This window comes from Eschrichtius robustus, chromosome 10, assembly GCF_028021215.1.
Source record: "Eschrichtius robustus isolate mEscRob2 chromosome 10, mEscRob2.pri, whole genome shotgun sequence".
Lineage (NCBI taxonomy): Eukaryota > Metazoa > Chordata > Mammalia > Artiodactyla > Eschrichtiidae > Eschrichtius > Eschrichtius robustus.
In genome coordinates, this window is record NC_090833.1 from 103693440 (window position 1) to 103719223 (window position 25784).

A 25784-nucleotide genomic window follows, 5' to 3' on the forward strand; every position below is an offset into this window, starting at 1 on the left:
AATCATAGTATGTACTATTTTGTGTCTTGTTTCTTTTGTTCACCATAATGTTTTTGAGATTCATCCATACTGTTGCATGCATCAGTAATTATTTCCTTTTTATTAGCTGAGTAGTAGTCTACTGTTTGGGTAATTATTGCTGTTGGGTAAAATACCCAAGAGTAGAATTACTGAATCATAGAGTAGGTGTATATTTAACTTTACAAGAAACTTCCAAAGAAGTTGTAGCATTTTACTCTCCCACCAGCGATGTGGGAGAGTTGCTCCCATCCTTGCCAACACTTCCGTGTTGAGAGTCATTTTTTAAAATTAATTGATTAGTTAATTATTTTTGGCTGCGTTGGGTCTGCGTTGCTGCACGCGGGCTTTCTCTAGTTGCGGCAAGTGGGGGCTACTCTTCATTGCGGTGGCGGCTTCTCTTGTTGCGGAGCACAGGCTCTAGGTGGGTGGGCTTCAGTAGTTGGGGCACGTGGGCTCAGTAGTTGTAGCGCACGGGCTTAGTTGCTCCACGGCATGTGGGATCTTCCCGGACCACAGCTCGAAACCATGTCCCCTGCATTCTTAACCACTGTGCCATCAGGGAAGACCGAGAGTCTTTAATTTTAGCTCTTCTACTAGGCTAGTAAAGTGGTATCTCAGTATGGTTTATTTTGCATTTCCCTGGTGACTAACAATGTTGAGAATCTTTTCATTGGCCATACATATATCTTCTTTGATTGATACTGCCAAATCCCTTTCCAGAGAGATTGTGCTAATTTATAATTCCACCAAGAGTGTCACCTTTTTGTTTTCCATTTTGCTATGTGAAAAATACCATCTTGTTTTAATTCTCATATTTTATTACTTATGAAGTTTGGTGTTAAGGAGTGGCTCCAATTTGAGACCCAGGGACTTCTCTGACGGTGCAGTGGTTAAGACTCTGTGCTTCCACTGCAGAGGGCATAGGTTCGATCCCTGGTTGGGGAACTAAGATCCTGCATGCTGCCCAGTGTGGCCAAAAAAACAAGGATATATCTGAGATCCGGATAGTTGGTTACTTCTTCCACAACTATTATTGGATAATCCATCTCTTCACGTTGGTTTGCAATGTTTTCCTAAACTCTTTGTTTTTAGCCATCCTGTTTATGTTCTTCCAGATGGCTTTTAGCCTCTACTACGCTGCAGGGACCAATTTATTTTTGACCATTAGAAATTTGCTCTGTTTGATAGACGTGTGGAGCTCTGATTACTTCCTAAGTGAAGAACTTTCTCAGGATATCTGAACAATTCTCTTCGGTGGAAGCCTGAAGTCAAGACCCAAGAAAACAGAACCGAAATCTATTCAGCTCCTTCAGGTGCTCCTGCCTTGCTGGGATTGCTATGAATGGCCTTAGGTCAAAACTGCAAGGCATAATTCAGGGTCTGACTCCAGTGTGTATCCCCAGATCTCCTCCCAATACATAAATCTATATTAAAGGAGATTTGGTTTAACTCCTATAATCTTTTACCTGGAAGCTGTACAAAAGAACTTTCTGCTATGATGGAAGTGTCCTATTCTACCACATCCAATTAGTTAGCCACTAGCCACAGGTAGCTATCGAGCACTTATGTGGCTAGTGCACTTAAAGAAATGAATATTTTAATTTTATTTAATTTAAATGTACAGAGCCACCTATGACTACTCATTGGCCACCACAGTAACTGTTAAGACCGGTTTGCCTGTAATTTGCATATACTTCCTTGGATCTCAGTTTCAATATTCCACTATCACGGCTAAAATCAAAATACTTTTGACTTTACCAGGCACTATACTCGATGAGGGAAGACAGTTTCTATTCTAGGCTTACAATTTAAGGAGAGAAAAGGTCAGTTTTTAACCTGGAGAGGAGCCAGATTGCTGACTCTACGGAGACTTGCCCATCGTGTCCCACAGTAAGGATGACCGGGGGAGGCAGGTACTGTGTCACTGCGTCAAAGGGGAAGAAGGGATTGCTTCTAGCTGTGTAGGTGACACGCAGAACTTATGAAAAGGTCAGTTCCTTGCACAGAGGAGGTCTGGCCCAGGGGCTCCATGGAGCTGGCTGCCGTCCCCTTTCTGACAAGTGCAAAGGCAGAGAGGAGGCCACGGCGCCTAGCGGAGGGTCTTACCCACCCACTCGGAAACCGCCCCTCGCCGCGCACTACTGGATTAGAACTAGGATGGACGCGAACGTCCTTCTTACTATATACTAACCGCCCTCGACAAATGTGACAACTTAAACCAGGGGTTTAAATGGGTTTGCTGACTTGGGGGAGGGTAAACTGGGGGACGGAGCCTGATCAAATTGATAACGACTCCTAGACAGAGTGGGGGGGAGACCCCGAGGAAAGGGAGGGAGGTCACCCGTGGGGAAGGTCTGGGAGGGCAAGGGCTCCCTGCAAGGTGGCCCCAAGCGGACAGGAGGTGCACTGCTCCGCCGAGAGGCTGCTGGGTCGCTCGGGCCGGGTCACAAGATGGCCGCTGCTCCACTGGGGCTTTTGGTGCAGGACCGAGGGGCCGCTGTTAGGTGCTCCAGGCCCGGGCGGCGCAGGCAGCCGCGAAGGAGTCAGCTGCAGGAGGGGCAGGCAGAGAAGGGAAAACCACTGTCGGAAGCTGAAGCGGAAGGAAGCGCGCGTGCGCGGAGGGCAGCCGCGCGGGCCGAGAGCCTCCGCGCGAAGGGTAAAGCCGGGGTCGCCGACTGCCCGGGAGTGGGAGGTCAGGCGGCCGAGCCGGCTGAGGCAGCGGGGCCGCGCGCTGGGCCTCAGCGCGGCGGCGACGGCGGCGGCGGCGCGCGGGCCGCCGGGAAGCTGGGAGGGCGGCGAGCGGGAACGCGCGCGCGCGCACTTGGGGCCGGGCCGCGCAGAGCCGCGGCCGCTGGGGTTGCCTCCCTCAACTGCGGTCGCGGGCGGTCGCGGGCGCTCGCGACTCCGCGCCTCAGGAGGGAGCGGCCGGTGGGTCCGCATCCTGTCCGTGGGGTTCGAGGCCGGGCTGCCGCGGCCGCCTCCTTCTGGTGCCTGGGCCGCCCTGAGGAGCCGGGCCGGGGCACGGCTGACTGACCGGCCCCGGGGAGCCGAGACCGCTGGAGGCGAAGGCGGAGGCGCACGTCTGGCGGTCTCCTGGACCGGGAGGAGGCCGAGGGGACCATGTCCGGGAGGAACCTCCACCTCTCCACCACCGAACGCGTCATCAAAGGTGCCAAGCGGGCCGGGCCTTCCAGTCGACCCGCGGGAAACGGCCCCCGGCCGGACGAAGGCTCGGGGCCGGAGGGAGGGAGCCGAGGACAGGAGGCGGGAGGGCGGCGGGGTCCCTGGCGGCGCCCATCCCGGAGGAGGACCTGGAGGGGGTGTGGGAGACGGGAGGCCGGGATCCCCACCGGGGCTCCCCCCGCGGGGGCGCCGGGCGTTTTCTGTTGCACCTGGACCAGTAGCTAGCTGGAGATTGCTTATTTATCTCCCGTAGTGTCGGATTTCCAGGCAGGGTGGCGATTTCTTCTCCCACCACCCCCGAAGAGTCTGGATCCACATATTTTTAAAAAGAAACGATTCCTCTTTTCTAGGCTCTTACCTGGGAGAAGCCATCTAGGGTGATGTGGGTAGGGAGTTGAGTAGACGCTTGCAAGTCAGATCTTTCTGCCGCTCCTCTTCTGTAGGATCAGATCTTTCTTGCAACTTCCCCACCCTTTTTTTAAGGATGGATACCACGTACCTTTTAGCCCACTTCAGATCATCACAAGTCACTGCTGTTAGTAAAAGAAACAATATAGTGAAATAAATGCAAATAAATTCATATTGTGATATTTGAAAGGGATCTACAGATCTCTTGACATGATTGTTGGTGTTTTATTTTCCTTTTGGCCATAGAGACTTGGAGAATGATGTTCTCTGTTTCAGATGTCCCAAATAAACTAAAGTGTTCCTTACTAATACATACAGGGCTTTACATTGTAGTTGTTTCTGCCCTTAAACTAAGAATAGTGGTTTAAACATAACCACTAATTTATGTGCCTCTTTTGTTCAGACATAAGACAAGTACAAGTCTTCTCTCTGAGTTTTAATACTCGGTTTGAAAGCACCATTTTGTAAGAAGGGAATATACCGAGACCAGGTGTGTTAGTGACCTCTGAATGAAGGGGTTAGTTGTAAGTGGGGAAAACTATTAAAATACTTTTATTTTTTCATTCTGGTAATTAGAAGGAGAAAGGAAACCAGGATTGGTGACAAGAAAACTTTTTTTTTAAGTGGAGAAAAATTATTGAATGTTCAATGAAGGGAGAGGATTTTAGTGTATAACAGGTTTTTTTTTCCCCCCTAAAAACATTAAGCATCATAAATGTTGATTGTCTGCAATATGTAATTTTAGTGTGTAATGTAGTTTTCCCCCCTAAAAAGTCATCATCATAAGTGTTGATCATAAATGTTAATTATCTACACTATATAATATTTACTAAATGTAATGAGGTTTTTGAGATTTATCTACTCAGCATTTGTGTGGTATCATTAGGGATTTAAGAGAATTGTTCATAGAACTGACAGCCCTTTAACTGCTAAATTCTTTTGACCATTTTAATGTCAGTCTTTATAGTATATAACCCATGAAGAGTATATAACCCTCTCTTAAGATTCAGAATCTACTAAACATAATCTTTTTTGATAAATCAAGGTCATTTTGTACATTAATTTCTGTCCTATGCAGTTAATATGGCTGGTGCATTCTGCTGTATAAGGGTGTTGGCAGTTTCCTCCTGTGCTAAAATGACTCCTCACTGCTGTACCAGTTTAGTGCTTTTGTCTGTTCTTAGTTTATCTGCTGCAGTACTGCTCTCTATCTGTCAAAATATGCCCTTCTAATCTGCCACTTCTAAGCTGAAGTAGGCAGGGAAACCAGATAAACCAGAATAGTGTGTCAAGTCAGAATAAATAGGATCTGAGTGAAGCTTAGTGGTAGTCCTCAGACCTTCATGAATCTCAAATTCTGATCGCCATTGTAGTATGTAATTTCTACCATAACGTGCTGTAAGATATCAAGGAAATTTTTAAATGACCCTTTCAGACCCTTAAATATAAAAGTAAAGTAAAATAAAATGTAGCTAAAATGCAGGTGCTGGCTTATTGCTAGGCATGCCCACAGTTAAGTGAATACCCTCATAGTCTATATGATTCAAATTTGTTTTTTGGTGAAATTTTATAAATTACTGCATATTATAAGATTACCCTTAAAAAAATGAAACATAAATGATTTCAAGCGCTTAGAATGTGTGGATTTGTCTCGTATATAAAAACTTTAGTATAAGAACTTGAACACAGCAATTTTGGCTTCTTGGTGACTTAAGTTGCTTTTTTTCTGGGTTTTCCTGAGTTTGAAATATTGACGTTTATTCTAAGAAAGTAAGGTGTCACTGTATATATAGCTAAGGTCCGGTTGTACTGTACTGGTTTCTAAATCCTGATCTAATGTTATCTTTTCTGGCCAGAGTTGTTTGCATTTATTCACAGCTGGAAATCTTTTTCAGAGGTGAGACCACACCCCAGTTATTCTTGGTTTTGTCATTTCCTGTTAACTTTAAGTTCTACTTAATTGTTTTGCTTGAGCAAATCTTGGAGAAGAGTGGGTGGGTGGGAGTGATTTGTATTTTGTGCCTTTTAAACAGCAACCTTCCTAAAATGAAAGACTAGATTGGAGGTTTTACTCCTACTTCTCTGGCTTACTTGTGACCTTGCCTTTTTTTTTTAACCTTGCCTTTTTACTTAAACTCTCTCTTTTTTTGCTTCAATAATCTCATCTGCAAAATAGGGTTAATAATACCTTCTTTGTCAAGCATCTCAGCCACGCAAATGACATAACGGATGTGAAAAGCTTAAGACAAGGTAGTATTATGAAACATGATAGTAGTGTGAGAATAGATCAGCTACTTTACAAGTGGATAATAGAGAAATCATTAACATTCAAAAAATATCAGAATCAGAAAGCATATGAAATTATAAGTTAGGAAACTGTTCCCAGTCAGGAAAATACCTCTTCTACAATATAAAGGATATCTGGGTGGAATCCCATGGATAACAGCGTACAAACCAATAATACAGTCTGTCTAGTACTTCCCTGGCAGCTGGTTTCTTCTCTAGCAGTTGAAGGTATTTATTTTGTGTTTAAAAATATAAACATTCTTATGATTTCCCTCATTCATTAAATGTTTATGGAGAGCCATCTGTAATGTACTCCCAATTGGTGCTCATTTGCTTCTTCTTTGTTTTAAAAATTAAAATTTGTGTGAGCCTCCAGAACAGTCCATATACACTGGGGGCATCACTACTCGTATCTGGAGCAGAAAATGAGAAACTCAAATAATTGCATTTTGAAAATCTTTCGGCTTGATTTTTTTTTTTTCTGGTTTCCAAGTTTCTTTTCCTGTTTGAAGGAATTTTTTTTCTTTGACAGTGATTTTTGTAAAAAGTTTATTCTCGTAGGCTGAATCTTTTCAGAAGCAACAAGGAAATTTCACTAGGCATTACATAACAAATATAGAGAATCCATTGTCTGAGTTTGCTCTTTGGTGGCCGAATGGGTTTTATTTTTTCCCCGGAATTTTCTGATTATTATTTATTTATTTATTTATTTTTGGCTGTGTTGGGTCTGAATAAAGGGGTTAGTTGTAAGTGGGGAAAACTATTAAAATACTTTTATTTTTTCATTCTGGTAATTAGAAGGAGAAAGGAAACCAGGATTGGTGACAAGAAAACTTTTTTGTTTTCTTCGTTTTCTGTGCGAGGGCTTTCTCCAGTTGCGGCAAGCGGGGGCCACTCTTCATCGCGATGCGCGGGCCTCTCACCATCGCGGCCTCTCTTGTTGCTGAGCACAGGCTCCAGATGCGCAGGCTCAGTAGTTGTGGGTCACGGGCCCAGTTGCTCCGCAGCATGTGGGATCCTCACAGACCAGGGCTCGAACCCGTGTCCATTGCATCGGCAGGCAGATTCTCAACCACTGCACCACCAGGGAAGCCCCGGCCGAATGGGTTTTAACAGAAGTCAGACTTCTTTTTTTTTTTTTTTTTTTTTTTAAATCATTTAATTGTGCACTTTATTTGTTTATTTTTACTATTTAAAAATCTTTATTCAAATCAGATCTATGCTTATTATTTACATTATCTTTCATTTAGGATTAAAATATAATATCCATCTGTAGTTTAAATCATACTTTTAGCCCTTTACAAAATATGAAGTTAAAGTTGTTATAGTTTAAAACTGAATAGAATTGGGGACATTAGATTTTTAAATGAAAATGAAAAATTATGATACATTAGAACATACATATACACATACTAGACAAAGAGTGGTAGAACAAGATAAAATATAGTAATTTTCTATTTTTTCTTGTGGCTATTTTCTATATATTATAAATCACATACTTTTAATAAGCATTTAAATAAAACTTTCAATTAATAAATCAAATGCCAAATGAAGGATTACAAGAAAAACATTTTCCTGAACTTTTCTTTTCGCTTACTTAAACTACATGTTTTCCTAGGTTAGAAATTATCCATATTTAGAATATCTTAAAGTATAGATACATTTGATCCCCATATGTTAAACACTGTACAACTGGAAGTTCTCAAAAAAGAGGTAAAGAAAAAGAAAGAAACGGTACTCTCAATTTAGCTTCCCAAGAGTTAGAAGGATGCCCACAGTCTGTGCTTAGTTGTCTATATATGAAACAACAATGTTCACACCCCCTTCTTCTTTGTTTATATTCTTGACATTGTTATGATTTATATTACCTTTCTGTTTTCTTTCAAGAATGGAAACATCTGACTGCGATCTATCTTCTTTATTAAAATATAAATATTTTCTAGAATATGGACAGATAAGTTTTAATGACAAACAGCAAAATACAGCAACCAACATTCAATAGGTATTCTGCCATTTAGTGGAGTTTTTCAAGAAAGCAGTTCAGTACACCTTCTCAACTTACAAATGTATGTGCACTTTATTTTTATTTATTTTTAAAATAAATTTACTTATTTTATTTATTTATTTTTGGCTGTGTTGGGTCTTTGTTGCTGCGCGTGGGCTTTAGTTGTGGTGAGGGGGGCTACTCTTCGTTGCGGTGCGCTGGCTTCTCATTGCGGTTGCTTCTCTTGTTGCGGAGTATGGGCTCTAGGTACGCGGGCTTCAGTAGTTGTGGCTCGTGGGCTTAGTTGCTCTGCGGCATGCAGGAACTTCCCGGACCAGGGCTCAAACCCGTGTCCCTGCATTGGCAGGGGGATTCTTAACCACTGCACCACTAGGGAAGCTCCAGACTTCTTTTCAGGAGGATGCTGATAGAGTTCTCCCATTCTCTTGGAATTCAAATGTAGAATGTACTGCCATTTGTAGCACACATTGAAGGCTGCTGGTTCTTTAATATCCTGGCACTCGGAATAGTGTGGCTATAGCTTTCTTAAAAATTTTTAGGAAGAGTAGTATGGACAGAAATGGTTATTTCCACAAGTATATCCTGAACCCCATTTCAGTCTCTGGTACCTATACCTCATTTATTTGCCCTCTGTCCCCTCTCTCCATTTTTCATATTATGAGAATGGATTTACCAAGGATTAAAAAAATTTCTTTTTCTTTTAAATGTAAGCTTAACCCTGCTAATTATAAAATTTGAAAGGCAAAAGGGAAGAAAACAAAGGCTTCATATTCCTTCCTTCCAGAAACTACTATTCTTAATACTTTTCATTACTATACTTTCGTTAATACTTTTCAATACAGTTGACCCTTCAACAATACAGGTTTGAACTGTGGGCCCACTTATACGTGGATTTTTTTTCAATAGTAAATACTACAGTACTACATGATCCGAGGATGGTTGAATCTGAGGATGTGGAACCGTGGATAGGGAGGAACTTTGGGTATGGGGGAACCACCCGTGTATGTACAGAGGGCTGATTGTAAGATGTACTTGGATTTTCTACTGTGTGGAAGGTTAGCACCTCTAACCCCCTCTTTATTCAAGGGTCAACTGTATTTCCATCTACTGGTATATTTTAAATTAAAAGGAAAATGGATGACATATATTAAACCTTTTATTCTGCAAATATCTCATATTATTTTAACATAAATATTGTAATTTTACCTAAATTCTTTCATATTGGTTTCAATCAGCATGAAAATGATTTGAAAGTGCTTGTATTCATATTTTGGTCCTTTATATTTTCAGTCATTTGATACAATGCCAACCCAGAAGAAACATTTTCAAGTATAAATATTCAATGTGAGCAAGTCATATAGCACACATCTGTTGAATTTGTCAACATTATTTAAGTTATACTTAGTTTACCATTGTAATTAACAACTGCCAAACTATAATATTTATTTTTTTATTTTTTTTGGTGTATACATTTCTTTTTTTTTTTTTTTACATTTTTATTGGAGTATAATTGCTTTACAATGGTGTGTTAGTTTCTGCTTTATAAGAAAGTGAATCAGCTATACATATATGTATATCCCTGTATCTCTTCCCTCTTGCGTCTCCCTCCCTCCCACCCTCCCTATGCCACCCCTCTAGGTGGTCACGAAGCACCGAGCTGATCTCCCTGTGCTATGGGGCTGCTTCCCACTAGCTATCGGTTTTACATTTGGTAGTGTATATGTGTCCATGCCACTCTCTCACTTTGTCCCACCTTACCCTTCCCTCTCCCAGTGTCCTCAAGTCCATTCTCTAGTAGGTCTGCGTCTTTATTCCCGTCCTGCCCCTAGGTTCTTCATGACCTTTTTTTTAGATTCCATATATATGTGTTAGCATACGGTATTTGTTTTCCTCTTTCTGACTTACTTCATTCTGTATGACAGACTCTAAGTCCATCCACCTCACTACAAATAACTCAATTTCGTTTCTTTTTATGGCTGAGTAATATTACGTTGTATACATGTGCCACATCTTCTTTATCCATTCATCTGTCGATGGACACTTAGGCTGGTTCCATGTCCTGGCTATTGTAAATAGAGCTGCAGTGAACATTGTGGTGCATGACTCTTTTTGAATTACGGTTTTCTCAGGGTATATGCCCAGTAGTGGGATTGCTGGGTCATATGGTAGTTCTATTTTTAGTTTTTTAAGGAACCTCCATACTGTTCTCCATAGTGGCTGTATCAATTTACATTCCCACCAACAGTGCAAGAGGGTTCCTTTTTCTCCACACCCTCTCCAGCATTTACTGTTTGTAGATTTTTTGATGATGGCCATTCTGACTGGTGTGAGATGATATCTCATTGTACAAACTATAATATTTAAACACTGGAAATTGATGCTCTTTGAGATTCACACCTCTGAGTGAAAGTCTCAAACCTCAGAAAGGACATCTTAATTTAAACACTTAATTTTTTTTTTCCAAGCAGGAATAAGGTGTTCTTTTTTACCCATATGATAATGGTTGTGACTGAAGCCTTATGTATATCAGCCATTTGGTAATAAAGCTTTCTTCCATAAAGTAACATTATCACATTTTACTGTAAAATTAAAAAAAAAGAAGCTATTGGATTATTGGAGAGACAAGTGCTAAGGACTCATTACTTAAAGTGAATTAAAGAATTAATTAACACAGGGGACTATATTCAATATCCTGTGATAAACTATAATGGAAAAGAATATGAAAAAGAATATATATATGTATAACTGAGTCACTTTGCTGTACAGCAGAAATTAAACACAACATTGTAAATCAACTGTACTTCAATAAAATTTTTTAAAAAAAGAATTAAACACTTTTCCTAAGCAGTATTTGGTAATAGAGTATTTTTCCATTAAAGTGACATTTTGGGGAAAAGCTAATTTTTAGACATACGTCTATGAGAGACAGAATTATTCAGCTAATTCTCATATTTGTGGTCATTTCAGAGCTTTGCTGCTACTAATGGCAATAAAGAGGTGTCTTTTAATCTTTTCATCCTTTGGTGCAATCATTAATAGAATATAACACTCTGTTTTAAAGTTTTCATGTTAAATTTTAGCTTCATTTGAAATTGCAAAACTGAGGTCTAAAAATTTCAACCTAACCTAAGTGATATCTGACTTAGTTATCTTTATAGTCTACCTAATTATTCAGATGTATGCAGAGAGAACTTTTAGTTCCCTATATTCAGTTTTATTTTGTTGGCAAACTAGACTTTTATCATGAAATCTTTTAGTTTCTTGAGTCTTTGTTTATTATTAGAAGAGGGTATAACTTGGTAATTAGGCTCTCTAGACTGGGTGACAGAAAAATATGCTATATTAGCTGGCCAAGGGAATGTGTATCTTTGATGATCATTATTAGATTTATTGAATACTAAGAATTCATGATGTTTTTGTGCAGTGTCTGGACAATGTCAGCCCAAGAGAGTGAAATTCTGAATGAAGTAAACACTAGGAGATAATTTAAGAATGCATTCAAGAATTGCCAATGGAATCCTTGCTAAAGATGTTTACCCTGTATCTAGTTATAGTAAATGATCAGACAAATCCAGTTTATGGGACTTTCTACAAGACAAATGGTCTGAACTCTTCAAAAGTGTCAAAGTGATAACAGTAAACATCAATTTTAATGGTAGAATTCTGTGGCATTGCTGTCCAATAGATCTTATAACAATGGCAAACAGTGTTCTCCACACTGTCCAGTAGAGTAGGCACTAGTCAAATGTGGCTATTGATCAGTTGAAATGTGGCTAATGGTATTGCAGAGCTATATTTTTAATTTTATTTTAAAAAATGTCAAAGTGATGAAAAATAAAAAGGCAAGAGGACTATTCTAGATGAGAGAAGATGAAAGAGAAATGACAAGTACAGTGCCAAGCCTGGATTGGGAAAATGAAAAAAGTCATAGAGGACATTTTGGGGACAACTGGGGAAATTTGAATATGGAGTATATATTAGATATAGTATATCAATGGGAAATGTCTTGGGTGTGTGATATGGTATTGTGGTTATAAAGGAGAATGTTCTTATTCTTAGGTAATACCCAATGAAGTATTTAAGTTGAAATGTCATGATATCTGCAATTTGTTTTCATATGGTTCAGGAAAAAAAAATGTACTTGTTAAGAGAGAAAGCAAAAGTAGCAAAATGTTTACCATGGTGAATATGGGTAAAGAGCAAATGGATATTCATTTTACTATTCTTTCACTTTTTAATAGGGTTTCAGTTTTTCAAAATATAAAGTTGAGAGAAAAAAGAGTACAGTTAAGAAATGCCTTACATAACTAGACTCAGGAAAGGCACTATCATATTTGAGGATTCAGTGGTGGCTTAGTGAAGGCAAGCTAAAGAGAAGAACATGAGTTTTAAAGTATATTATAGCTGATGTGGCGTGGAGGCAACTTGCTTAGTAGGAAAAGAGGTTGTTGCAGCTACATGATGGGCCTTGGAAGAACATGCAGAAGTAAGGATGGAGAAAGCAAGTATACTTGACTAAGGAGTTGAGAGGGTGGGTAAACTAGAAGTGTCAGAGAATGGGAAGAGGTTAAATGAAGAAAAGGAGAAGGAAGAGGAATAGCTGTAAACTATCAGTGATCAGCTGACAGTTGACAGAAAACTATCAGTGATCAGATCCCATTATTAATGAGATAGCAAGATTATTTTGATGGCTATGTGTTAAAAACAAACAAACAACTGAGGCTTAGTTGGCTTATAAATGTAATCCAAAATTATGGAAAATTCAAACATTACCCAAACAGATATGGTGACAGACTTGTTTTTTGGAGAGATTCAAGTGAGTAAGGCGGTAGAGGAATAAAATAAATATTAAAAAGTACTAATAAGGAGAGAAGATGGAAAGGATTTCCTAAGTATATTTCCCATCCCTGTTAATCATACCACTTACCCATTTAGTCACTGGCTCACATGACAAGCCTGGGAGTCAGGCCAGACTCTCCTATCCCTTTCACTTCATATCCCGTTCTACCAGAATCAGTTCTGTGGACTTCTGGTTTCTGCATAAACTTCTGCTTCATCTCCCTCTCCTACTTCTTGCTTGTACTATTGCAGTAGCCACTTGCTAAGGCTATTTAATCTAATCTCCATGCTGCCATCATGATCTTTGGATAATGTAAAGGATCATTCATGTGCTTGAAATCCTTCATGAACGTTTCCAGCCCATAGGATAAACTGTAACTTTGTTGATGTAGAAGTTCCTTCGTGCTAAACCTCTAGCCTTGTGTTAGTTCCTCCTCGTTTCACACCCCCATTCCCAAACCTACTTTCCTACTCCTTGTGGTTCCCTAGAATGCCATGTCGTGTTGTATCTGTGAATGGGCTCTTTGCATTACTTCTCTGAAGAATCTTGTCCCCCAACCTGACTAGCTCCTATCTATCTTTCAAGATTTAGCCAAGAGGACACCTGAGAAGCTTTTTCTCCTTTACTAGGACGTTGTATGAGTAATGGTTTTAGAACATGGGCTTTGAAGTCAGGTGAACCTGGATTCAAATTCTGCCTCTTTTGGTATCTGTGTGACCTTGGACAAATCACTTACTTTGTTTTACCTCCGTTTCCCTATTTGAGGAAGAGGGATAATAAAACTTAGCTTGCAGGATAGTTGTAAGGATGAAATAAACTCCACAAAGTGCAGTGACAGGCACATAGTAAGTGCTCAGTACATGTTAGCTGCTATCATCATCAGAAGAAGAATTAGATATTGCCTCCCATGTGCTCCCATGAGCAGTCTCATTGCTTTACAAATTTCTTTAAATATTTTAATTGTATTTTATTTATTTATCTGGCCGCACCGTGGGGTGTGTGGGATCTTAGTTCCCCAACCAGGGATCAAACCCATGCTCCCTGCACTGGAAGCGTGGAGTCTTAACCACTGGACCTCCAAGGAAGTCCAAGAACTGTGTGTTCTTAATGTTGAATACAGTGCCTCGCACATACGCGCTTAGTAATTGTTTAAGTGAAAGCATAAGAAGCTTATTTTATTGAAGACGGTGTAGGGAAGAGCACAGGCGCTGCTCATTACTAGTTGTGTGACTTTTGTCATTTGTTTTCCTTGCTTCAAGTTTAAAATGGGAGATAACAGTACCTACCTCAGAATTTAAAGATTGTATTTCATGTTGTACAATATTATGTAGAGTGCTTAGCATAGTGCCCATAGTGGGTGCTTAATAAATGTTAGCTGTTCTTTATTAAATGAATTCTTCTTGAATCTTGGTGAGATCTGACAGCAGGTCTGTTTGACTTTAAGTGGCATATGTGCAATGATAGTTTAACAGTGTTATATTTTATATTTTCCAACCTTAATCTCCTTAGCTTTTGAAAGGACTTAAACGTAAAATCCTTAATAAAAATGGTGAAAATTTCCTTTTCTATAATATAGATAGAATTTGGAAATCATGTATTCGGAAACAGATATTTGATGAGTTCCTACTACAAGCAACACGTTTCTGGTTATACTCAGAAGCTTAAATACTGTCTTGAAAAGTACTCAGTATAGCATATGATAACCTCCCAAAAATGTGACAGAAAATTAGAACTGTGGAGCTCCCTATGACTAGTAACTACCGGGAAGAGCAGATGACTAAACCGTAGACTATATCTCGTAAGAAATGTTTGCTCCTTCACTCTATAAATTGATAATCCTTTCAGGTTTAAACTTTAATGGTTGATCAGTGGCCTAAAGAGGTAAGACTTAATTTGTGTTTTTTTGTGTGTATGCCTAGGTACATTTTATTCTTGTGACCTAAGGCTTTGTGGAAGTTTAAAAATAAAATAAGATAGTTCTAATGAATGGCCAGAGTAATAACGGTAATTGGTGGATTTATTCATGAAAGCAAGTTAGTTGTTTTTTACTATTGTGCATTGTTTTATTGAACACATATGATCACTATAAAGTTATTGTTTCTGTCAGGCTAGTGAGTTCTGTGACTATCAAAGAACAGAGGGAATAATCTGAAAGAGCTATTTCAGATTACTGAAATAAAATTATTTGTTCTGATCAGTTATGAAAGGACTTGAAAGGTACATATGACTTTCACTAATAATATCTAATATAACCTCTTAAGCAGTGTTTAACTGGTTCATGATTGGAAACGCAGGTGAGTAGATTAGGAAATAAGTCTGCAAAAGTAGGGCAGGCTTGCTGGCTTAAAATAGGAATGAAAGCAGGGTTATTTGGAGTGAACAGAGATAGCTATTTAGGTAAATCCTAGTGTCCCGTGAGGATAAGACCACACAGTAATCTAAAAATAATAGCTTATAGGCCAATAACTTTTAAGGGTTATCTTTTATACTTACTGTAGGATTAAAGTGGTCGTCACCAATGTGGTCTTTCTCTTTAATGCAGTTCTGCATCAGATGTTAGACGTATGAAAATATGTGTCATTTATGTATTGGATGTATATTGAAGCCGTATACTGAATTGAATTGAATTTGACCATGAAAAGGCTGCAGAATTTCTTCAGTGTACTTTAGGAACTTAGTTTTAAAAATTTATTAAATTTTTATTTTGATAATTATAGATTCACAGGATACTGCAAAGAAAGGTACAGGAAAGTCCTATACATCCTCCCCTAGGTCTGTTCCACAATGTCAGTATCCCACACTACCACAGTACTATAGCAAAATCAAGAAATTGACATTGGCGCAATCCAGATAGCTTATTCAAGTTTCACCAGTTATACATGGACTTGTGTGTTTGTGTGTGTGTGTGTGTGTGTGTAGCTCTGTGCAATTTCACATGTGTATAACTACCACCACAATCAAGATACTCAACTGTATCATCACCACAAGACTCTTGTGTTACTACCCCTTTGTAGCCACACCCATCCCCTTCAGAAACTCATTTTTATAGTTTGGTTATTGTTTTGAATCATGTGCAAACCTGATTTGATTAGGGTTTTTGCTTCTGAGTTGGAAGCATTGTAAAATAATTTTTATTGCAATACAGGTAATCTAACAGCACCTGACTCATGGTAAAAACTAGGTTAAAATGTGTTAGCAGTTTGGGAGAACTGAAAACTTTCTTGGCTAAATATATATAGACTTAGAATGATGATTCTGAACTCTGGTTACCAACCAGAATCACCTGTGGAGCTTAAAAAAAACATGAAGAAAACATGAGTACCTTGGCCTCATTCCAGATAAATCTGGAAAGCAATGTTGAATATAAAAATGCAAGTTACAAAAGGATACACAGGAACTTCCCTGGTGGCGCAGAAGTTAAGAATCTGCCTGCCAATGCGGGTGACATGGGTTTGAGCCCTGGTCCGGGAAGATCCCACATGCCGCGGAGCAACTAAGCCCATGCGCCACAACTACTGAGCCTGTGCTCTAGAGACCGTGAGCCACAACTACGGAGCCCGCTCGCCTAGAGCCCGTGCTCCGCAACAAGAGAAGCCACCGCAATGAGAAGCCCGCGCACCGCAACGAAGAGTAGCCCCCGCTTGCCACAACTACAGAAAGCCCATGTGCAACAACAAAGACCCAACACAGCCAAAAATAAATAATAAATAAATTAATTTTAAAAAAAATGATACACAGTATGACACCACATATGTAAAAATTTTAATATTGTGCACAGATATATTTATAACAAAAAATTATATACATGTGGGAAGGATACACAAGTACCTAAAGGTACTAATTACCCCTGGGATGAAGGAAAAGGATGAAGGATCTCTTCAATTATATCTGTAACATTTTAGGTCTTGAAAAATATTTGAAACAGGTATGACAAACTTAATATTTTAAATCTACATGGTAGGTACATGGGTGTTTGTAATATTTGTATTATTTCCTATACCATTTTATGTAAAATTATTTTTTGAAATATTTCATTAAAATTTGTATACATGTAGTATATTACATATGTGTCTGGAATTTCCTCTTTTCTCCCTTTTAGTATACCTTCTATTTATTTTATTTTGGTGCCAAGAGTGGAGTGCTTCTATAACAAATACCCAAAAATGAGAAAGTGGCTTTGTAACTTCCAGAAGACCCAGCTCAAATTTCAACTTTCTGATGCCCTTCCTTGATTTCTGTAGCCATCTACTGATAATCCCCTTTATAATCTTCCATACAGTCTGTACCGTACAGTGTATTGCTTAACTGTTCTGTGTTGATATTACATCTTGTTTTATATGAATTATTTTGTCTACTTAAATAGAACATAAATTTCTTTAAGGTAGAATCCATATGTTAAAATTATATAAGCTATACCTTACCTACACAGTATGAGCATGTAGTAGATGCCAGATAAATATTGAATTATTTAACTTAGAATATAATTACCTCCCTAGTATTTTTGAATTTTCCTCAAAGAACCCTTCCAGTTCTTTTTCTGCTATAGATTTCAGAACTTCAGGTTTTAACAAACATCACTGTTATCCAGGATTTTAGGAAGGCTAGATATAGGAACTTAGATCTATCCAGGTATTGAATGTTTTATTTTTCAGTTAGTAACATTGTATAACCATGAATTCTGTAAAATCTAGAATTGTGTAAAATCCTGGATTGTGTAAAATTCTTTTGCTTTTGCTCATATCTTGTGTATGAATGTTATTTGTCTTATGTTATGTCTACGTAGGTCTCATTTGAACTTAAATTTTAGTGGCTTCTCAGAGAGATTATTTTCATTCTAACCTGTCTTATTTTACTTTGATTTATGTATTAAGAAAAAGTATTACAGATTATTTGGTGAAGCACTATAGCAGAAGAACTTAGTCTCTGGAATCAGTTGACATGCGGTCAAATTCCAGCTCCTCCAGTTACTAGTTGTGAGATTTTGGACAAAGTTTCTAACTTCCCTAAACCTTGGTTTCCACATCTGTCAAATGGAGGTAGTAATACTTCATAGAGTGTTATTAGGTTAGATGAGACTATGTATGTAAAGCCCTTAGCATAATGCCTGTTATGTAGTTAGCACGCAACCAATAAACATTATGGTCACTATTATTATTGCGACCCCAGTTACGAAAGTTGAAATCTGAAACCTATATTGAAAAGCATTTTTTAGATACTTTTGACAACTTAGCACAACATAAATAATTTAGCATCAGAGACTTTAGCTAACTTGTATTAGCAAATTTATTAATAAGAAGAATAACACATTATTACCAAGTAGTGTTTATCCCAGGAATGCAAAGTTGTGTTGACATTTGAAAATCAATGAATATAATCTACATATTAACAGAATAAAGGAGAAAATGTATATGATTACTGCAATAAATTCAGAAAAACTTTGACAAAAATTCAACACCCCATTCATGATTTAAACAAACATACCTCTAGAAAACTAGGAATAGGGGAAACTTCCTTAATTGATGATCTTCTATGAAAAACCTATAGCTAATGTCATACTTAATGGTAAACTATTGGATGTCTTTCGCCTAAGATTAGGAATAATATAAGGATGGCCTTTCCTGCCACTTCTGTTCAACATTATAACTAATAGTCCTAGCTATTGAAATAAGGCAAGAAATTAAACTAAAAGGCACACAGATTGAAAAGAAGTAATACCGTCTCATTTGCAAACTGCAAGATTGTTTATATAGAAAATACAAAGGAATCTACAAAATAATCATTAGTAATTGAATTTAGCAAGGTCAAGGGAAGCAAAGTGAATATACAAAAATCAATTGCATTTTTATGTACCATCAGCAAACAATTCATAAATGAAATTTTTAAAAATTTTACTTAGAATATCAACCAAAAAACGTAAAATACTTAGGAATAAATTTGACAAAAATATGTCAGATCTCTTCACTGAAAACCATAGGACATTGCTAGGAGAAATTTAAAACCTAAATATAGGGAGAGTTATATCATGTTCATGAATCAGACCATACAATATAGTTAAGATGTCAGTTCCCCAAACTGATTTATAGATACAATGCAATCTCAATCAAAATCCTAAAAGGTTTTTTTTTTTAATAAGTTTATTTATTTTATTTTTGGCTGCATTGGGTCTTCGTTGCTGCGCACGGGCTTTCTCTAGTTGCGGCGAGCGGGGGCCACTCTTCATAGCGGTGCACAGGCTTCTCATTGCAGTGGCTTCTCTTGTTGCAGAGCACGGCCTCTAGGCGCGTGGGCTTCATAGTTGTGGCTTGCGGGCTCTGGAGCGCAGAGCTGAGTAGTTGTGGCGCACGGGCTAAGTTGCTTCGCGGCATGTGGGAATCTTCCCAGACCAGGGATCGAACCCGTGTCCCCTACATTGGCAGGCAGATTGTTAACTACTGCGCCACCAGGGAAGTCCCCTAAAAGGATTTTTTAATAGCAATTGGTAAGCTGATTCTAAAATTTATATGAAAATAAGAAAGGCTGAGAATAAGCAAACCAATTATTTTATTTATTTATTTTTTGTAGGGGGAGGACAATTGAGGACATTTTTTTTTTAAATTTTTAATTATAGTTGAGTTACAATTTAGTTTCTGGTGTACAGCAAAGTTATTCAGTTATACATATATATTATGTATATATTCTTTTTCATATTCTTTTCTATTATGGTTTATTACAAGATTTTGAGTATAGTTCCCTGTGCTATACAGTAAGACCTTATTTATCTGTTTTATACATAGTAGTTTGTATCTGCTACTCCCAAACTCCTAGTTTATCCCCCCTTCCCACTTTTGTAACCCTAAGTTTACTTTCTGTGTGTCTGCTTCTGTTTTGTAAATAAATTCATTTGTATCATATTTTAGATTCCACATATAAGTGATATCATATGATATTTGTCTTTCTCTTTCTGACTTCACTTAGTATGATTATCTCTAGGTCCATTCATGTTGCTGCAAATGGCATTATTTCATTCTTTTTCATAGCTGAGTAGTATCCATCGTGTGTGTGTGTGTGTGTGCATGTACCATATCTTTATCCATTCATCTGTTGATGGGCATTTAGGTTGCTTCCATGACTTGGCTACTGTAAATAGTAAGTAAACCAATTTTAAAAGGGAAGAACGAGGTTGAAGGACTCACACTACCTGATTTCAAGACTCACTATAAAGCTACAGTAATCAAGACAGTGTGGTAAAGGTAAAAGGGTAGATTTATAGATAAATGGAAAGGAGTAGAGTCCAGAAATATACCCACACATAAATGGTCACTTGATTTTTGACAAAGCAACTCAGCAGTGAAAAGAAAAACTTTACAACAAATGGTGTTGGAACAACTGGATATCCATATGGAAAAAAGTGAAATCTGACACATACCCTACACAAAACTTAATTAATAATGCATCATAGACTTAAATATAAAAGCTAAACCTTACCATTTTTATAAACTTCTAGAAGAAAACATAGAAGAAATCTTTGTGACCTTGGGGTGGACAAACTTTTCTTAAGTCACAAAAAGCATGAACTATAAAAACTGATAATTGGACATTGTCAAAATTAAAATCTTTTGTTCTTCTAAATATGTTTTGTTAAGAGAATGAAAAGACAAGCCATGGACTGGGAGAAAATATTCACACTCTATGTGTCTTACAAAGGACTTGTGTCAAGAATATATAAAGAACTTACAATTCACTAATAAGCCAACCAGCAGAATTTTAAAATGGACAAAAGATTTGAACAGACAAGTCACAAATGAAGATATAACAAATAGCCAGTAGCATACAAGGGATATTCGACATCATTAACTATTAGAGAAGTACAAATTAAAACCGCAATGAACTACCACTACACACCCATTAGAATGGCTGAAATTAAAAAGACAATTACCAAGTTTTAACAAGGATGTGGAGTGACTGGAACTCTGAGGCACTGCTGGTGGGAATGTAAAGTTGTAAAACTACTTGGGAAAATTGCTTGACAGTCTCCTCATATGTTAATTATACACCTGTCATACATCCCTGGCATTCCACCGCTAGCTATTTACCCAAGAGAAGTGAAAATAAGATTTATACACAAATGTTTATAGCAGCTTTAGTCCTAACAGCCAAAACCAGGAAATAATCAACAGGTAAATGAATAACCATATGGTATATCCTCACAATGGAGTACTACTCAGCAATAAAAAGATACAAACTACTGATATATGCAATAGCACAGGTGAATCACAAAATCATTATGCTTATGAAAAATACCAGACACAAAAGACTATACACTGGACAGTTCCATTCATATAAAACTAGAAAGTGCAAATTTATGTGTAGTGACAGATCAGTGGTTGCCTGATGCTGGAGGCAGAGGAGAGGATTCTTCAGGAGTAATAGAAATGTTTTATATCTTGATCGTGGTTGTGGTTTGACAAATAGAGACGTCAAATTTTATCGAATTGTACACTTCAGTGGATACAGTTTATTGTACCTAAGTACACCTCAATAAAGCTTATTTTTAAAAAAGAAGTTATGGAAGCTGTACCCTAAAATTAACACAGGATTTAGTGCAGATGACTTACTTTGGCTAAAACAAGATTGCAGGTTGATAGACTACTGCAAAATTGAATTGAAAACCTGAAGGAAGGAAATAAATAGAGACTCCCTCTGAACTAGGGATTAGTAGTTTGCTTTAGAAGGATACAATTTACTTTAAAATATTACCTAGAGTTGAAATGCCTCCTTTTAAAAATATGCTTTAGGGATAAAATATTTGCACTTTATGGCTAGCTTCAATACATAGGTGTATTTTTAGTCATCTTTTATACTTATTAAAGTACTGCAAATCACACGGACAAAAGAAATGAGCAAAGGATATGATGTGTATAGATAATTTATAAATGAATAAATTCAAATGGCCAATGAACATGTGAGATTATAGATGTATGGACAAAGATATTTGTTCCCACATTATTCATAATAGCAAAAATAAAAAATAAGAATAACTGCAATGTTTAATAATAGCAGATTAATTAGGTGAATTATATTATTTCCATGATGCAAACTTTGAGAATTATATTATAGAAGAATGTTGGTGTGAGAAAATTTTAGTAGTGTAATACAAAATTCAAAAGACAGATTACCAGTGAAGGATTCTGGAATATTTTCCAGAAGACAGATTACTAGATTGTGTACTACAACTGATTATAAAATAATATATTTCCATATTAAAAATATTAAGATACACACCAGAATTTTAACAGTGGTTATCTTTGGTTGATGGCATTCTAAGAAATTTGTTTTTGTTTTTATGGTAGTTATTGTGTTTTGTGCTCTTTCGTTTTTAAAAAATTTTTACATTGAAGTATAGTTGATTTACAATATTTTGTTAGTTTCAGGTGTCTAACAAAGTGATTCAGTTATATATAATATATATATTTATATTATTTCCCATTATAGGTTATTATAAGATATTAAATATAGTTCCCTGTGCTATACAGTAAATCCTTATTTTTTAAAAAAATTTTATTTATTTTATTTTTGGCTGTGTTGGGTCTGTTGCTGTGCGTGGGCTTTCTCTAGTTGCGGCGAGCAGGGCTACTCTTCGTTGCAGTGCAAGGGCTTCTCATTGCAGTGGCTTCTCTTGTTGCGGAGCACGGGCTCTAGGCGCGCAGGCTTCAGTAGCTGTGGCATGTGGGCTCAGTAGTTGTGGCTCGCCGGCTCTAGAGCGCAGGCTCAGTAGTTGCGGTGCACAGGCTTAGTTGCTCCACAGCATGTGGGATCTTCCTGGACCAGGGCTCAAACTCACGTCCCCTGCATTGGCAGGCGGATTCTTAAGCCCTGTGCCACCAGGGAAGCCCTATGTGACTTTTAAGTCATAGTGTTTTTCTGAGTGTTTGGGAGCAATTTGTAGTTTCTGTTTCGATTTTTACTCTTTGCTTCTGATCATTTGTTAACTAAGCCGGAGGATTTACTATTTAGGGTAAGTGATCAATCAAGATCTGTATCTTTGTTAGATAGGCTGTGAGTGTTTATCAAGCTTTTGATGGTAGTAATTTTGACCTCTGTAAGCACCAAGCCATTTTTTTCTTTTTCTTAGATGATTGTTTTTTGAATCACCTGGCATGATAATGGCTGACTGCAGCATTTAAGACTCTGGAGATCACACACATGGCCTCTGTAGCAGACAAAACCTCAAACAAGAATTATTATTAAAGTTTGAAATAATGTCCCATATATCCCATATCTATCCGGATCTTCCTTTGGTAACCAAATCATTTTTTCCCCTTTAATTTGGATATGGATTATTCACCTTTGCCTGTGTCTGAAGAATTAGTCTTGCATTTGGTGATTATCAAGGATAAAGGTCTTGGTAGTACTAAGAATAAAGGGCAGGGTGTTTATTGACAGTCTAGAATCTTGAACCAGCAGAGAGAGAAGAAATAGCCAAGAGAATAAAGGGCAAAATCATGGAAACTGCATGGTAATCAGTGGCTTCTGGCGTCTGAGAGATTGTGTTCTGTTGATCTTGGCCGTAAATGGTCTATTCACATTATCTTCTGCTTTTGGACCAAAACAATTCTGGAAATCCTAACTCAGACACAGTGTCTGACAATAGCAATGATGTCAGTAATACACATAATTAATTTGTTCTCTGTAGTGTTAATAGTTACAAGTACATGATACATACCTTTACAGAAGTTCTTTTGACACATCTCCACAAGGCTCAATTCTTGATCTTTAGATTATCACTGGGAGCTTTAGGTGAATGTAAGGAAGAAGCAGAAACTACTTGTTGATGTTGAGTCTGTAGGTTTTAGTTAATTTATTATTATTAACCAGCCTTATCAGAATGGAAGAGAGTGGAATCTTCTGTTAAAGTACATAATCAGTTTTGTAAGGAGTCAGTCATTGATTATTCTGAAAGTAAGAATATGTTCTGAACAGAGGGGACATTGACACACCTCCAGGCCTTTGATTTATCCTATAAAATGTATTAAGAATTTCACCAATACAAGCTTATTTAAACCTAGAGATAAAATCTTTTTGTAGACAGCTATTGTGTCAGTCTTTGTATATAAATGTATCTTTAACCTGAAAGATGTACAAACATTGAAGCATATCTACTTTTAACACATTTTACTTACATATGATTAACTTAGGAAGGCTGAACTCTTTTCATTCATCAGTTTTTTTTTTCTTTTTTACCCCATTTTAATAAAGCAAAGAGCTCTCACAATAGTTTGAGTTAATTAAAAGTTGGAGAATGCCAAACAGAGCTAATAATTTCTGTAATCCTTCAAAAATATTTTTAATAAGGTAAAGGATCAAGTCTTTGTGTAACCTAACGGTCATTTAGTGTAAACCCAAAGATATTGTAGGTGTGAGAAACATCTTCACAGTTTTATTATTCTGAATTTGGAGAAGAACAAAATCAAAGAGAATTGTTATGTGACAAAATATTAGCTGTGACTATCCAAAGGTGAGAAGTAGTTACAGGCAGTATCTTTAAAAGCACAACAATAAGTGACAGTGTTTATTAGGAATGTCAACTTGTTTCCAAAAGTAAGGAACTTAAAAAAAAAGATTTATGAGTTTGTCAAAAAGCACAGAGTTAATAGAATATTTTGATGATTTAAGGAATGTCTTCCCTGGGCACAGAATAACTTTGCTCTTTTAACAGAAAGAAAATCAAATTCTAGTTTTACTCTGTTTATTATTCATGAAAGAATTTGCATTAAAAGGGTTTATAAGCCGTTATTCCTTATGAAAAACCCCTCACATCTGACCAGTTTTGTCAGAAATTTTAACGTATTTTCTTTCTCCCTTCAAAGGTTTTTTTTGTTTGGTTTGGTTTTCGTAGCTACTACAAACCCAGACAAATAAAGTATACTAATTCTCATACTGTCTACCCTTATGGTATGCTGTCTCATTTGTCTTTCATTATATTCTGTCACATTTTGGCACGACCAGAAATTTCTCTTTTTCCCCCAGCTTTATTGAGATACAATTGACATATAACATTGTGTGAGTTTAAGGTACAACGTGTTGATTTGATATATTTTGCAAAATGATTACCACAATAGCATTAGCTAACAACGTGTAACACCATATAATTACCATTTCTTTTTTGTGGTGAGACAGACATTTCTTATTTTAAGACAAAATTATTCTCTTTATTTCTAGTTAAGCAAAAACACATCTGATACCATACATTCACATTCCCCTGTCTTCACACACATTCTTTTACATTCATTCAAAATCAATAACGGAAGACATTGATAAGAGTTAAAGGTTGAGGGACTTCCCTGTGGTCCAGTGGTTAGGAATCCGCCTTCCAATGCAGGGGACATGGGTTCAATCCCTGGTCGGGGAACTGGGATCCCACATGTCACAGGGCAACTATACCCGCGAGCTGCAACTACTGAGCCCGTGCGCCACAAGTAGAGAGAAGCCCGTATGCCGCAACGAAAGACCCCACGTGCCGCAATGAAGGTCCCGCCTGCCGCAACTAAGATCTGACGCAGCCAAATAAATAAATATTAAAAATATATATATAAAAAAAGAGTTAAAGGTTAAATGAGAGGGAAATTCTGAGGGCGTTAGAAATGAGTAATCTTATAACTTCCAGAGAGTTACAAATTGTAAGGGCTTTCCTTGTTTCTTAAGGATTAATTAATCTCTAAATTCTCTTTAGGGTGAGGCCAATTAGTCTTTTCCAGGTTTTGTATCTCCTAGGCACATCAAAATTGGGACTAATTGCTAGAGATCGGGGAAGCCTACATAAGCCTGATTTCTTCAATAAATGTTCTTTTTTCCTGGGGTTTGGGAAGTCTTTCAGGGAGGCACTTTTAGAATTTGAATTGCATTTGGAAGCCTCCTCATATTAAAGAATGCAGACCACTGGGTATTTAGAATTCTGTTTCCTATCTTGTTTTAAGGTGCCTCTCAAATAAACAATTTTGTTCATGTTAAAAGTTCCCCAAGAGGACTCCCCTGGTGGCGCAGTGGTTAAGAATCCACCTGCCA

General features: G+C 37.7%; 1 protein-coding gene across 3 annotated transcripts in view; it reads left to right on the plus strand.

The window, feature by feature from the left end:
- Positions 1-2472: 2472 nt before the first annotated feature.
- The window catches only part of PPP3CC (protein phosphatase 3 catalytic subunit gamma), an 89214-nt gene continuing 65902 nt past the window's right edge, over positions 2473-25784 (plus strand). For 2 of the 3 annotated variants that reach the window (XM_068552410.1, XM_068552411.1), the window contains exon 1: positions 2473-2677. In XM_068552410.1, coding sequence (XP_068408511.1) covers positions 2473-2677 — 205 coding nt within the window. Of the gene's footprint in view, positions 2678-2862; positions 3191-25784 lie in introns of those variants that run through there. The other variant, XM_068552412.1, reaches the window with a different exon arrangement.